Source organism: Erpetoichthys calabaricus, chromosome 14 (genome assembly GCF_900747795.2).
Source record: "Erpetoichthys calabaricus chromosome 14, fErpCal1.3, whole genome shotgun sequence".
Taxonomy (NCBI): domain Eukaryota; kingdom Metazoa; phylum Chordata; class Cladistia; order Polypteriformes; family Polypteridae; genus Erpetoichthys; species Erpetoichthys calabaricus.
In genome coordinates this window covers 31,224,531-31,241,771 of record NC_041407.2, presented here as the reverse complement: position 1 = coordinate 31,241,771, position 17,241 = coordinate 31,224,531, and the positions used below count along the sequence as shown (strand labels likewise).

Here is a 17,241-nt window from a genome sequence, read left to right as displayed (position 1 = left end):
ATTGTTCTGTGTCTTCATACACATGTATATATGCACACATCTTCTATACCCTATAAAGATGCATTGCTTTTGCTTGTGATAGTGAGCATTTACTGAAAGAGAGTCTACTGATACATCTGAACAGCAAAAGAGAAAATGAAAGAATTTGTGCACTATCATGATAATTTTAAATTCATCTCTCTACAACATTCTGGCATTCCAGATTGGAAACAAGGAGAGATATTTCACACCCTTATTGCATATTGTCAAGGTTCAATTCTGCCCAGACATACACCCAACACTCAGCTGTTCACATGACCCCCTAGTAGTTTGTGTATGAAAGGACAAACCAGCACCAAGTGAGAGACACAACAACCAGGTTTCAGGTGTTAAAAGCGAAAGTGTTTATTTATTATAACGAAAAGTGTCCATGGTGCACAAAGTTATTCAATAGTGTTACAAAACAGTACAAAAATAAATACAATTTTCATAAATAAGAAATAGTTAAAACAGTTAAAATCCAAATGCAACACCTTTCTAAGTATCCTTTCTTTATCTAGACCTCCATACAGTCAATAAACAGCAACCACATCACCCAAATCACAATTTTCCTGACAAAAACACAAGAATTATTTGCTCTGCTTATTCCAGCAATATGCCGAATCTTCATCAGCCTCACCAAATGCAGTTCCTTTCCCAGACAAATCTCACTCATCTCCACTAACCTACCTCAAACAGGCACCTCTGATGCCGTTCACTCCTGAACTCGGCCACGCTTTTAGCTCAATCACTACCACAAGTCAGTACTTGCAGGGAACTTCTGCTGTCCAGAGATCGCTCAGACAGGCCTCTCTGCTTCACTCAATCACAATCCCAAAACACTGACCTCCATTCCATTTCCTTACTCTGGATAGTTTATCCCAAAATGCAGGTGTTGCCCTAATTAACTACTGATGTAGCTAACAAGAAGTGGCTACACTGCTTTTTCGAATTGCAAATGCATATTAAACTAGCCTTATTTCACAGTCAGCTGCGACTTGTCAGCCTGTCTATAACCCACAAAACCTCCATTCACTAAGTAATACTGTTTTTAAAAACTGAACCTGCCAATTTAAAAACAGCCCTCTGACACAGAAAGTCACACACAAACAGAACCTTACTAGCTATACACCGTGTTAATCACCAAATGCATTACTTCCTATTCAAGATTTGTCCAACCAGATGATGTGTGATTAAGATGCACACACCCATGTCAGTATGAGCTGTTTTAGCTATCCCTTCGTCCTTCAAATGTTCACTTCAAGTGAAAAATACAGCTCTCAAACAAATAGCCCAGAACCTCCAGTTGGGAAATGATATTTTAAAATCCTTTGTGTAAACTATAAAAACAAGTATTAGTGGCACTGTCGGTAACACTGCTGACGGGTTTTGATGTAGAAATACAGAGGGCATGTTTAACGGTTTACAACCTAAAAGGTGGCTGTCATTGTTGGCTTGAAGGATTATCTACAGTGTGTTAATAATGAAGCATAATATGATCTGAGTGGATGTACATGTCTTACTCTAGCTCTGTGATATGTTTGTGCAAACAGTATTAATCTGGGAAAACAATTCTAGGGTGCATCTTTGTCTACCATAAAACATGAAGAATTGTAAAGTAAGAAAAAAATGTAGTTACAAATATAAATGACAATGCCACCCAATTAAGTCCTATCACCATCTAAGCACCTACCACTTTACTGAGCATCACACCTTACATGACCTATACAGGTTTATGGAAAATGTGATTACTCAAATTGTGTTACAATTCTCCTCCAGTCATGTGTAAATAGTGACAAACTTGAATGTAAATTCTTGCTGGTCTTGCAGCTCATTGTTTAAAATTCTAAATACATTGTAGTATAGGGGAACTAGGTCCCGGCTACAGGGTAGATGAGAAAGAAGTTCTTAGACCTTCTTCTCAGTTATGTCCAAGCACAATTAGGCAGTATGATGACATACAGTACATTGTAATGTTGTAGAATAACCCACTTACTTTCAAGATATTTCTATTACAATGAATAATAAAAGTTCTGCAGTGCATACAAACAGCAGGTTTTTCTATTGATATAAATTCAACAACTATGAATTAATCAGTATTCAACAAGATAGTTTCCATGATCTTGGAGACTGAGTGAACTATTCACAGTTCTTTCCAAAGAGTGATGTTTGCATTTCATGCCGTGTTTGAATTTTGGAACAAACTAATTAAACATCTTAAATCAACCTTTCCAAGTATGTGAAAAAAACTCCTACCCGTGACAGCATGATGGATTATCTCCAAGGACTTCTTCTGGCAGCAAGAGTGACACTAATCTCGCGTATGTTCATATATTTACTGGAAACACAAATTCTACATGCTCAGCATGGTGTCATAGTCCAGTCTGTTTTAGAAATGCTGTATTTCTCGTGTATCACTTTTGTACAGTCAGCTGAAAATTTTTTCTTTCTTGCTCTTGGTAGGAACAGTGTCTTGAAAATTACTATGAGGATGATGTGTGTTTCATGTTTATGTATTTAAAGAGCTTTAACATCTGAGACCTCTAGCAGCCCAAGCATGTTACTCCATAAGCTTGCTGGAACCTGCATTAATGTTAGCCAAAACTATAAATGACTGAATGCTGACAAAGCAACATGTCCTTGTCAGCCATTTCCTTTCACTGTACTATGAATAGATGACTAAAGGCAAATTACACCATTTATCATTCTGATGCGAGACAAAATATTTAGCTGGTTGTCTGAATACCTAACATTTCATTATTGTCAAAACATTTATTAGGAATTACATTATGTTCATCTCTTCTGTTGCAGCCCTTGCACATTTATATAATCACATTTAATGTTTAAATATTAATTTTTTATAAATTGACCCCTTTACATGTATGTATTTTTACATGAAGATGTTGCATTTGTGCATTTTAATATTTATCATAACCCAAGCCTATAAATGCAAGAGGGCAATGCTGAACTCATTTAACACTGCATCCACCCACTTTCTATAGGTTTCATCTTTCTTCTGCATAGACCTAATCTTTGTTCCACCTGCAGAACTAAAATTACAGCCTAATAATTAAAACTCCTACTTTCTCTTTTAGCTCTTCCTTTTAAACTGTTTACATTCTATACAGGACTCAGTAGGGAATCAAAACGAACACTTGTATGGTTGTATTGTTCTGCAACAATTAATATTTTTAATGCTTGCATAAATACAGCAAGAAAGCATGTATTTATATAATTTCTTCACCAATGGCAAAGTTGCACCTTCCAATTCATTATTTGTAGTGCTGAAGTCAAGACCACCTTTGCCGAGTCCAAGACAAGTCCAAGACTGCAACTAGTCTAGATCAAGCGCAGAGTAAATTCAAACGAAAGAGAGAAAAGGTCCAAGAAAAAGCCTAAACTAGAATTTAAAAACTAAACTTTATTAAATAATATATCTTTTCAAAAAGTTTGGTAGTGGCTCTATGCGACACCTTTAAATAATTCAGTTACTACTGTCTAATATGTTTCATGAGTTTATCTCCTATAGGTAATGTCTATTTGCACATCTCTGTCCTAAAATACCAATGCTTGTCAGGGTTCTTTACTGTACTACAGAAGTCCATGGATGCACTTTAGAAACCAGAGGATATTATTTCTTTCACTTTAAGTTTTTAGATGCAACATTAAAAATGAGAAAAATACTTCATTTATCATTTTTTTACTCTGGGCAAAAAAAAAAAAAAAAAAAAGATTATGGACAAACAGCTTGACTATTTTATTTGAATATGCAAAACTAAAAACAAGTTAACATTAAGTAACATTTTTTGCTGTAACATGCACAAGCTTCCATCTGCCGTCTTTGCAACTGTCTGCTAACTCAAGTCTGCCTGGGTGATAAAGTTATGGGTCATTACTTTTAAAAAAACACAATAAAATTTATGACCAAATAATCTGCACAGTAATGGACACTATACTGTACTTCATATATACTTAGATAAATGTTTTTGAATTAATCTAACATTGTTCGTAAGTACTGTAATATGTAAATCTTGAAAAGAAAAATTTTTAGGCCAACAAAACTGTGGCTGCACTGGCTATGTAGCGGTTGTAGAGACGGATGGACAGATCAAGGTGTTGGGCTATTTTATACCAATCAATAAAGTAGCCTTCTACTGAGCAGGGATCCGTACAGATGAATTCTCAACTGTTTAATAAATCAGGCCAAGATGATAACCAAAAATTACAGTCTCAAAAGACTTGCCAAGTCTTACCTTAATTGTGCCCAAGGTTCTCACAAACGATCTTGTCTGGAACAAGCCTAGGTATTCTTTTGTTTTTAAGCAATTAGATGTGGCGTTGCATTCTTGCGTGGCCAGTTCCACTAGTCAACAGCTCCCATTAAAGGTAATAAAAAATTTTTTACAAAGAAAAGAGCAGCAAACTAGTCAAAAGCCAAACAGAACTAACTGCAATATTGTCAAACATGATTCTGACCAGTAGCAACAACAATAACTGCAGACGATTTATAAGAAACACATTTCACAAGACCAATATCTAACTCTAACTACGAATATCACCAGGTTCAAGTCAAGTCTGCGACAACAGAGAAAACATCTTAACTCTGAACTCGAGTACTACAACCCTACTTATCTGTATGTAAAAAGTAATGTAAAAATTAGAAATTATGCTTCCTCAAATAATACTTACCACTTCATAATGGCCATACTGTGCAGCAAGGTGCAATGGAATCTGTCCATCTTGGGAGGCCATGTTGACAGAGGCACCTGCTCGCAGTAACATAAAAACTTTGTCTGCCATTCCTTGCCAAGCTGCATAATGTAAAGGCCGTATCCCTGCAAAAAGCAAAAAAGTAAAAATTACCACAACCATACTGTTAAAAAATATCCACCCATTACATCTCATAAACCACTGAATCTTATTAAGGATTGCCAGGAGCAGGAGTCTATTTTGTTTTCATAGGGCTCAGGGTAGAAATCAACAATAACTGGCACACTAGTATATCTTAAAAACAGGAAATTCTGAGTACTATAGAACAAACCTGATACTGCCCTGTTTTTCTTTAGTAAAGCAAAACTGATTTCTCAGACCTAACAACAAACCTCACATCAGTCAAAACAAAATTTCTTAAGAAGGTAAAGAGCTAAGCTTGTTTGTGGAGAGTTGATTTCTCAGTATGTGTGGCATATCTAACATCTAACAGCTTGTTATCAGACTGCCTAAGGCATAGCCCTCAATCAAAATGCTTGAGCAATCCTCTATTCCAAAGTACACATGCAAAGGAAATAAAGAAACAAAAAATAGGTTTTGATGTGGGTGTCATGTCCAGTCCAGATGTATTTCTACACAAGAGAGTACCACTTTGTGACACCTCAAAAGTCTGTAACTGCAGAACAGATTGACATTGCAAGGTACAATAAAACTGATGATGTGTTATAACCGGATTGAATGTAAACGTGGAACACGTCATTCCCACAATACTGTGCATTTTAATTGAAGATCTGCTTGTCCCCATCATTCACTGGGAATGATGCCTTCCGTGTCTAGATTTAATGCAACTGTTTTCAGGAAGTAACTTGACATTTTAGCAAAAAATGCACACATTTTGCCCATTTTGACCATACAAATAGATATCAGACATATGCGACATGAGTCACATAAGATTCTCCTTTCTATTCTCCATGGATGTTATTCGTTTCCTTTGACAATTTCCAGCATTCATTATTTTTCAGCAATGTTGAGCTTAAATATTCAATATTTAGTTTCTCCTTAAAAGCATGAGATTAAGTTTCTTTCTCAACCACTACTACAGACTACATGGGTAAGGAGCATTTAAAAAATATCTTTTGGGTGGAGTATTCCTATAAAATGTTTCCATTAATAAGTGTTATCATAAATAAGCAACAGTTAATATCCTGTTAAAAAGAGTGAGCTGGAGCTAGTTGACTTTTACAAAAACATTTTTAAAGAATGCAAAATATTATCTACTTATCGTTATCGACACAATTCCAGAAAATAGAGATATAATTTATTGTCACTATCAATTGAAAAACCTAATTTTCCACATTCATAGTTTTTCCAAAAACCAAATAAAAGAAACAATGCACATAGGTTAGGGTCTTAACTGACTGTGTAAAGTTATGTGGTACTTATAAAAGTTACCATTTTTTTTTTAATTCAGTTTTATTCTCTCAGTCGTGTTCATGCCCCACCCAATCCAACACTGTTCGTTTTCAAATAAAGAAGTGTTATAATGAAACAAGTGTGCTTTTATGTGTGATTTTTTTATTATTAAGGTATTATTCAGTTTGTATTACTGAATAAAAAGCACACGTTTCATTAATTTGTTACAGACTCAAATAAAATATGTTTTTATTATATAATAGTAACAATAACAGCAGTCCACAACTCAAAGCAGGAAGCACCCAGGACCGAACCAATAACGTCTTGATTGCAAAGCAGCAGTTCTTACCCCTGCACCAGCAAAGTAGATATCTGTAACACCACCATGCGTCTACTGTGAAAGACACAACACACACATGCGTGCAAACATATTTACTTCATATCAATTGATATTTGGGCTTCCATTTTCACACATTGACAGCAACACGTATATGGAACAATTTATTTTTCTTCGGTTTAATTCATGAATAAATGCACACTAGTTTTGTTATACCTTTTGTGAAAGTGTTTATTTGATATTTGGACTTTAGTCTTCACGTCAACATTTTGTCATTATAACTACAAGTTATGAAAATATTTTCTACTTTAGTTATGTGTTCAACATTTCGAGCCTCACAAGAAATGGCATCCTACATTTATACAAATCGCTAAAGACAAGAACACAAATGAAATGTATGTATTTCAAATAACAATGTATTATTTTCCTATACAATTCCAGACACCTCACTCCCAAATAATCAGACTTCATCTGTCTCGGAGAGGGATGGGATAGCAGGTTGTCTGCCTGCAGCAGATTGACACATTTGCAAAATAAAGGCGCTATTGGTGCGCAATCAACACAGTGATGAGGAGGTGCAAGTAAAGTTGGCTCAGCGTTACAAATATTTTTGTGGGATTCTAGTGTTAACTTAAGACTACAAAATGTCAAGAAATGACATGTACAACAAACAAAATGTTTTTATGACCAAATAGTGAACTTTGTGAGTGGGAATGTCAAAGGTCTGAATCATGAATTAAACAGAAAGCATTCACTCACTTAACAGGTTTAAAAGCCATGACAGGAGTCTCACATAATAAATAATTTTGGATTGACCAAATTCTTCACTCTAGCTATACAAAGAAAAACTAAGGGTGTGGGCATTTTAATACACAGAACTATCCCATTTGTAGCATCAGACATAATATGTGATCTTGAAGGGCAATATGTCATGCTCATGGTCAATTTATTTAATATTAAAGTGATAAATATTTACGCGCCTAACGTGGATGATAGGAGATTTCATCTAAAATGCATTTGCATCTATTCCTAATGTGAAAACTCATAAAATTATAATGGCCAGAGTCTTGTTTAAAATACAGACCTGAATAGTTCTTCAGCTACAGTAGCGATAACATCTAATACTACAAAAATAATTACACAGTTTGTAATGGATCAGAACTTACTAGACTAATGGAGGACTTGAATCCTAACCTTAGATTATATTCCTTCTTCTCACAAGTTCATCATTGTCACTCAAGAATTGATTATTTCTTCATAGTATAGTAATCCCTCCTCCATCGCGGGGGTTGCGTTCCAGAGCCACCCGCGAAATAAGAAAATCCGCGAAGTAGAAACCATATGTTTATATGGTTATTTTTATATTGTCATGCTTGGGTCACAGATTTGCGCAGAAACACAGGAGGTTGTAGAGAGACCGGAACATTATTCAAACACTGCAAACAAACATTTGTCTCTTTTTCAAAAGTTTAAACTGTGCTCCATGACAAGACAGAGATGACAGTTCTGTCTCACAATTAAAAGAATGCAAACATATCTTCCTCTTCAAAGGAGTGCGTGTCAGGAGCACAGAATGTCACATAGATAGAGAAAACAATCTCTAGCAAACAAATCAATAGGGCTGTTTGGCTTTTAAGTATGCGAAGCACCGCGGCACAAAGCTGTTGAAGGCGGCAGCTCACACCCCCTCCGTCAGGAGCAGGGAGAGAGAGAGAGAGATAGAGAGACCGAGAAAAACAAACATGCAAAAATCAATACGTGCCCTTCGAGCTTTTAAGTATGCGAAGCACCATGCAGCATGTCGCTTCACTAAGCAGCTGCACAGAAGGTAGCAACGTGACTTTCAGCATTTTTAGATGAGTGTCCTTATCGTCTAGGTGTGCGAACAGCCACCCTGCTCACACCCCCTACGTCAGGATCAGAGAAAGCGCAAGAGAGAGAAAGAGAAAAGTAAGCTGGGTAGCTTCTCAGCCATCTGCCAATAGCGTCCCTTGTATGAAATCAACTGGGCAAACCAACTGACAAAGCATGTACCAGAAATTAAAAGACCCATTGTCCTCAGAAATCCGCGAACCAGCAAAAAATCTGCGATATATATTTAAATATGCTTACATATAAAATCCGCGATGGAGTGAAGCCACGAAAGGCGAAGCGCGATATAGCGAGGGATCACTGTAGTCCTAGGTGGTATACCGGTTCATACTAAAAAACGTTTTTTATTTTTGTTATGATATGGATTTTTCTTATACCGCAACACCAGTTTAAATAGCCTAAACAATGTTCGGAACGTGGGGCAGCGGGAAACTGTTTAAGGGGGGACCTTTCTCCACTGCTGTACCGCTAATCACGTATGCAATGGAGAACATGCGTTAGTGGAGGTATTGAACGGTGAAAATGGACAGAGAACATTCTGAAACTGAAGCTGTAGCAGACGATAAAGTTGAACATGATGACACAGAAGAACTTTTGCCGTTGTCTGGAGATACTCTGGTTTTAAAATGTCGGATGTGGACCATTATGTTCAAATGTGTGAATACTGTTTCTATACTACTGGATAATACTGCAAACCAAGTTGTACTTGTTTTATTTTTCTTTCAATACAGTGTAATGTACCTGGATACTGTGTAATAGTGTGACGACGTTAAATTTATTCTCGACTTTTCCACTTTAATCTCGATGTTTATGACGAGAATAAAGTCGACATGTTGACTTTATTCTCGGCGTATATGTTGAGATTAAAGTCGACATGTTGACTTTATTCTCGTAATGTGTCATTAAAGTAGAACATCGTAAACTAAACTTCATCTTAAAATGAATATTTATTAGATTTCCTCAAACCCTGTCATAAGTTATGTAGTACATTAAATGCTTTGTGTTAAGTGTTCCCCGAGCCATGTTAATCGCTACGTGCATCTTAAACTGACATCCTCTTGCACTAAGAGGAGGCGCTGGCAGCGATCACCACACAGAATACATTAATTTTATGATATTCCTGCTCCCTGAACATTTAGAATGCTAAGATAAATACTTGATATCATTTTCATGTTGAAATGCATTAAAGCATGTATTAATCATGTGGGGGCACGGTGGCGTGGAGGTTGCACTGCTTCCTCACAGCAAGGGAGTCCCGGGTGTTCCCTGCCTTGAATTTGCATGTTTTTCCGGTGGGTTTACTCGGCATTGTAAGAAAAAGAGAAAAGGCAATGATAAGCAACATGCTTTGTTAAAGACAGGTAAGCAGTTTACTATGGTACATGGGAATACAATATATCCTATCAAAATTGTTATTAATCCCACAAAAAATCTATAATAAATTCTGGCTTGGTGGTTGTGCTTTTTTGTATGATGATATGACATGGATGGTAGCTATAATGCTGCGCTTAAGTGTTGCATATTGAGTTTGACTACAACTCCAGCTTTTTTAGATTGTTTCTTATGGTTTCCAGCCCCTCTCCACTAACTGAGATTTATTAAAACAATGATTTTCATGGTGCACAGCATTGTCTTCTTTGCAGTTACATTGCAGTGCAGTAGAGTTTTCCACGATTGTGGGTTCAATGGGGTGTCCTCGGGTGTGAGTAAAAGCACCACCTTACAGCCACGATAATAATTTTAGAGAAGCACAACATAGTCGTGGAAAGTCATCTTTATACATTTTTAAACAAAAACATTCTAAATGACTGCAGTTATCTGCCACTCACTCCTGTATACAGTGCATGCAATCAAGTTCTCAAGAGACTTTGAGAGGTGTTTTTTTTCTGGTCCACGACTGTGATTTAGTGCTACTTTAATGTTGAAAGATTGAAAAAGATGGTGTAGGAGTTGCAAAATATGAGAAGTATTCTGCCATTTGACAGAAACCAAGGCAAAATGACTAATAAGTTGTGTTTGTATTGCACTGGATACTGTTTTACCTCAAGTTAGTAGGCACAGGCTAAGGATGCATCACATAAATTCTGTTTGGCATCTTCTGCAAAACACCAGTCAGCAGTAGCTTTTTTGTCATACTACAAGAACCAAATACATTACGGAGTTATAGCACTGAGGTTAAGGATCTGCACTGGCAACTGGCAGGATACCGCTTAAAATTCTGTTACTGCCAAAAGGGATCCTGTCCAGTTAGATCCTTAAGCAAGGCTCTTTAACCTGAGAAATTACTCCAAGGATTCTGTGTAATGGTTGAGCCTCGATCGGACGAAAAAAGATTTTGCAAAAAAAAAAAAAAAATTTCCCCTTGGGAATTAACAAAGTACATTAAAATGAACAATAAATAAAAAATACATTTCTATCTTATGGCATCTTGCACTCCGTCCTCTGTTGTGACGTCAGCACCAAACAACTGAATCCAGATCATGACACCAGTGACAGGACTTCTTTCTGACAGGAGTGTTGCTCGATCACTGTGTGCATGTCAACATTAGGGAATTTAACTACTGATGGTAGTGATTGTTGTGTCCTTCGTGCGGGGTAGCAGAAGTCTTAAATAATAAAAGGAAGTAGTCTGTGCGACATTGAGGGCTTTTAACGTCGAAGAGCGATGACACATTCAAACAATTTGCAGCGGATTTACTCATTTTAGTGCTGTTACACTTGAAAGCTAACGTGAAAACACTAAATTAATGCTGCACACCTAAAACAAATGTTTTAAACAAGTAGTCATTTTTTTCATTTCTTTATAGCAAATGCATATGCTTGATTGTACATTCATTCCCCTGGTATTTAAATTTGTTTATTTTGATTCCAATTTGCTTCCATAGTTCAATAGTAGACGTACTGTCACTTTCAGGTAACTGCAGAAATGTGCGTATGCGTGAGAGTGGACTCTCAATGTACTGATGTTCAGGCTAAAATGGGACTCAGTTTTCTAATTGTTATTGTTGGCATAAGCTGTAGTGAAGAGATGGAACACAGCAGGCTGACTTTTTTTTTTTTTTTCAGAATTTCAACGTAAGAACTCTTCAAAAGCAGTAAAGCATCTTTAAAAAGGTACATTTAACAGTCTTATCGAATTAACAATAAATGTTTTTACAGTAAGACATAACAAAGACATTAACTGCAATACAACGAGCAAATAACATGTTGATGTTCAAAAGCCTGCCAAGTGACACTGAATTTAATTTTACAAGGCACTATTAGTACACTTACACAATGAGTTACAGATGGGGCAGTTTTTGAGGGGTTGATTTCTGAACAGTTTTACTTGCTGTGCATATTATGAGTTCTGTATGAATGTGTGAAAATCTCATTATTGTCAAATTTGGTTTTCATTTTCTTTATATTAACCCATTTCTCCTAGTACAGGTACACTGAAAGCATGAGCCAAATCCTAAATGACAATTTTTACTATAAAACCCAAAAGCTGACAAAACCTAGAAACAGAAAAAGGTATCACTGTTTTTCTTTTTTTGTTACTAAACAATCTTCATGCATACAACATATATACTGTATATGTATGCATATATATGATAATCAGACATAATTAGCAATCATAAGCATACCCTTTTTGCCAAGTTTAGGAATATTATGAAGTTACATTCAAATTTCCAATGAAATTAAACCCATATGAAAAAGTGGGAACTAATTTGTATCTATGATTGAACTGTAATAAACCTTGTTCTGCAAACTGCCCCTTCAAATCCTTTTGAGCCACTGCCCACCATAAGGTTCCGTGCAATTTATTGCTGCAGTTATTTTTGTTACCGGTTAGAAGCACATTTGGGAATAAGCCTGATTCGGACTATTGTTTGTAATGATGGGCATTCTCATTTTCTGTGTTTTAATTTCTTATTAGTACCATTCATTTAAGCTGTTAGACAAGAGCAGTGTTTTATATTTATTTTGTTACTTTACTTGAGTATGCTTTTAGAATATTTTTGGCTTTACTCGATTACAAAATTATCTGTCTACTTTCATTTGTATTTCAGTACAAAATCAATCACACATGGCTGTTGTTACCTCTATCCTTATCTAAAGCAGCTAGACATATTCTTGACAGCAATATTACACCAGAAAACAAAAGTTCTATGCATATACATGAAACACACACCTATTTATTTACAAATATAAATATAAAATAAAAAGGTATTTATCCTCAATAATGTGTTTAAGGCTGTACCTAATCCAAACAAGTATGAAAACAATAACTAAACCCCTTCTGCCCTAAGCAACTTTCTACTACATATTGGCTTCTCTTAAAACAGAACATAAATGTCATTCTGGGTGGGCCTTGAGGGCTGAAGGGTGGAAGGATAGGACAAACTGCTTTGCTTATATAGTTATATTAAATCTTTAAATATAAATTTTTTTTAAAAATTTTGATTCAATGTTCGTTTGGCAAAAACAAGGCAGCCTGGATTATTTTCAGTGTGTAAGAACCTTTTTTGGCTATATATATATATATATATATATATATATATATATATATATATATATATATATATACAGTGGAACCTCGAGATACGATCACCTCTGTATATGAGAAATTCAAAATACGAGGAAAGTATGAGCAAAAAATTCAGATCTAAATGCGAGCATTGGCTCGCGTAATGAGCCACGAGCCAGGCTGTGGGTATAGCTCGCGGCTTAGCGAGGGGGCGTGGTAGCAGTTGCGAGCCGCGATCTGCGGTGTCTGCGTTTCTCACTTAAGTGCACAGGTCGGAAACTGCCCACATCCATGATTGTTCCTGTGGCTGATGGGCTGCAGCTGCCATGTCCTCCCCGCATATACAGAGAAGCGCGAGCCGGTTAAGGGGGAGAAGAAGTAAAAGAAAAGAGAGGAGAGAGAGCGCAGGCAGGCAGGCAGGAAGTCGGTGCGGGAGAGCGAGCGAGCGAGTGCAGGCTCGCGTGTAGCTGAACAGTGAGCTGAACAGGCGAGCCAAACAGCTGAAGCAGGACGGTGTAGAGAAGGTCAGCTGCATTAAGAGTGTCTCGCCTGTTGCAGAGCCCGCAGGTGAGATGCTAACAGAGAAGAAGCACCGGGGATTGTCATGTTTTTTAAAGACTGCATCCTTTTGACGTTTTAACCTCGTGTTAAAGGATTGTTATTCTTGTGTATTTTAAACCTCCACTTCACAACTGTTTTAAGGATTATTTATTTAAAGATTTATTGAATGCTCTACTGCACTTTGGACACCTGTTTTGATTCTTTTAATAATCAGTTATATTATTTACCAGTGTTATTTATTAAAGGTAGACTACAGTATATATAAATTTATCAGTGTTATTTGTTAGGAAAATTGATTTTTATGTTAATATATTTGGGGTGCGGAACGGATTAACTGGATTTCCATTTTTTTTCAATGGGGAAGTTTGTTCTAGATACGAGAAATTCGCTATACAAGCTCAGTGCTGGAACGAATTAAACTCGTATCTAGAGGTTCCACTGTGTGTGTGTGTATATATATATATATATATATATATATATATATATATATATATAAAAACAAGGAAAGATCCTATATTTATGTGCAGTTTGATGCTTAAGTAAATATATATATTGAATACTTTAAAACTTATACTTCAGTTTTCACATGGGCAAGAGTTATTTTTCTAGATTACTTCTTCATGTACTTTTTTTTTTTTTTTTTTTTTTTTAAAAAGAAGGTAACGATCTATAACGTCTATCACCTAGGCTGACTTGAGATAGCAGACATTTGCAAAGACTGGAAGCTTTAATAAATACATTTTTTCAGCAGATGTATAATGTTAACTTATCGTTTTCAGTTTTGCAGATCAAAAGGAAAAAGTTAAACTGTTCATCCATAACCTGTTTTTCTGTCCAGACTAAAAAATATAAATTACATATTTTTGTGGCTTTCAATAATGTGTTGAAAATGAATGAAGACCTGTCATAATGTTTCTCATGTGCAACCATGGACTTCTATAGTACTGTAAAGAAACAAACAGGTGTGAGCATTTTAGGAGTGATGTGCACATACACAATACCTAAAACTGGAAAAATTAAAAGGACCTATTAGGCAAGAGTATCTGAATTATTTAGAAAAGATGCAAACAGCATGTACCAAACTCTTTGAAAAGACAGATTCTGTGATTCTTTTAAGTGACTAACACTTTGCTTTACTTGCTAACATGAGTGAGATGTTTTGCACAATCTTTTCTAGCCTGTTTCTTGGGATTTACCAATATAGAGAATGTTGGTGGTACACCATACATGATGTAGATCTGAGTGATGCACTGGAATTAAGTCTGATGTTGAGCAGTCCATGAAAATGTGAAGTTTCAGTTTGACTTAATGCGACTTTTACTTCAATGCAACACAACAGCCTTCATGAGGATGAGGGTTACATATTACAGTATTAGATATTTCTAGAAAGTATTCAGGGTAATGTCAGGTTAAAAAAACAAACCAAAAAAAAAAAAAACCATACGTGTAGCCTAATTTGAGACTATACTGTTGTTTTACCATGCTTATGATTAAATAAAAGTGCAAAATGATCAAAAATGTACCATATATATATTGCGTTTAAGTTCTCTCACGGATATGTCAGGTCTTGATTTTATAGTATAATTTCCAGTATTTTATAATGTCGTCGTATAAGTTGAATGCGGAAAACTCACGCTATTGGTCAAAGAGATTATGATGTGCTAACGCCCACCTGAGAGAGTAACCACAGAGCACACTGCCTTTTTTTTCTATGTATTGTGCCTAAGTGACCACATGGTAATACCCGAACTATTCCGAAACAACGTTTGCACTGATTTGTGTTTTTTGTATCTCAGACCTTCATACATCTTTATTGTAAGAGCATCCCTTACCTACGATGGACCATTTGATTAGAAGAAAATATGAAGCTGGTTTTAAATTGAAAGTTGTTGAAGTGGCAAAATAAATTGGTAACTGCACTGCTGCAATAAAATTCAATGTGTTTGAGAAACTGGTGCGAGATTGGAGGAGGCAAGAAGATGAAAAAAAAAAAATTCGTGTCGCATTTTTGAATGGGCGTATAAGTCGGGGTCTGATTTTGTGATTGATTTTTATACTTGAGTATATACAGTCCATATTTTAGTCACATAAATCAAACTTTAAAAATACTCAATTTCTATAATTAGATGAACAATCAAGATTTTTGTTTGGGATTAGAGTTACAAGTCCACTGACACCTGTTGGTGTCCTGTTGTGTACGCTCCTACTTAGTGACTGGTAAGATCCTATACCATGCTTTACTAAATTGGCTAAAATGAATCTGCAGGGGTTCAGTACAGCTCTGTCTTATTTGCACAATCCAAGAATTGGCAAATATGGGCAGGAATTAATTCAATTCTAATTAATGCCTCAATCTGGACTCTGTCTTGACTTGATCTCGACTAGCTGCAACTAGCTGCAGTATTTGACTTGATAAAGGTAGACATGACTGCACCTCTACACACAGATACTTGTTCCAACTACTCAGCGCTGCAGGAAGTGGGATGAGGTGGGCCCAGATGTCTGACTCCTGTGATACTAAAAACATATTACACTGTATAATCAAGTCAAACTTATTTACAACATCACTGGGTACAGTTAAAATTCTGAACGCTTCATAGTCTGTCACACTATAAATACAATTAACAATATTTCCAAAATTACCACAATGAGTTGAATGGATTAATAATAACTGCAAATTAAAACAGGCAATTCATCTCAAGTTATTGCATTTTAATAATGCAATCCAAATGACATAAGGACACTAACACAAAAATACTTTTATTTTCAATGAAAAAAACTCTTTTTTTAATTAGATTGTTTTATTGTTTAATATATTGTTTAAAGACAGGAAGAGAGTGTATTTTCTTGGAGACATTTTGATATTCAATGATCAAATATTAATTTATATTAAGACAATGCAAGTTTAGAGCATCTATAAGTGTCAAAAAATCTGAGTTCTGTTCGTTTTGAGTTCGCCAGGTGCAAGTGGTTCTACAATCCAATTCTAAATATAAATTCCCACTGATCAATTAGGAAGTGACTCCTCGTTTATGCTTTTGCAAGGCTGAGAACTATTTGTGATCTCAAGAAACCCAACAACTACAAAATCCTGGTAGAACTGCATATTTGTGGTTTTAGTAGATATGCATAAGTAAGTCCACTAGTTATAAGAAAAAAAGTAAGCAAGCCAATAGATGTAGCAGCACTAGAAAAAGTCCAGAGAAGTGTAACAGAAGATGGCAATGGATTAAGGTTCCAGCTAGGATGGAGGGTGTGCCTGTTTCCGGACTATAAGATGGATAAATTGGGGTGGGGCAAAATGCCATAGATTGTACAGTCCCCCTATACACTAGTTGGCACCACTCCTGGGCTGGTACACACATACATATTCCCACAGGGCATGCTGGGAATTGGAGTCATGATGGGAAAACCTGCAGTGTTGGAGTATTTGCAGAGAAGCCAGTAGAAGGTATTTATGAACATTAAATGTGTCGGTGAAGTTGTGTCTAGAATTTGGGGTGGTGTTTTGGCACCTAGTAGTCACATTAGGCTGATTCCAGGGTTAGAGGAGGAGTTATGAGGAAACAGCTGAGCCTTTTCGATTTAAGCAATAGAAGATGAAGGGGAGACATTATGAAGAGAATTAGTACAATGGATCAAGACTGCTACTTTAAAATGAATTCAACAAAACACAGCTAGAAACTTGTCAAGGGTAAATTTCATCCAAACATTAAGTTTTTCTTCAAACAGGGAACCATCGACACATGGAATAAGTTACCAAGTAGTACAGAAGACAGTAGAATTTTTGGGACCTTCAAAACTAGACTTGATGTTAATG

At 36.0% G+C, this 17,241-nt stretch overlaps 1 protein-coding gene across 3 annotated transcripts in view; it reads right to left on the bottom strand.

The window, feature by feature from the left end:
- LOC114664886 (caskin-2-like) overlaps nt 1–17,241 on the bottom strand; it is a 309,053-nt gene that overhangs the window by 227,512 nt on the left and 64,300 nt on the right. For all 3 annotated transcript variants that reach the window (XM_028819182.2, XM_051936226.1, XM_051936225.1), the window contains exon 5: nt 4,708–4,853. In XM_028819182.2, coding sequence (XP_028675015.2) covers nt 4,708–4,853 — 146 coding nt within the window. The remainder of the gene's footprint in view (nt 1–4,707; nt 4,854–17,241) is intronic.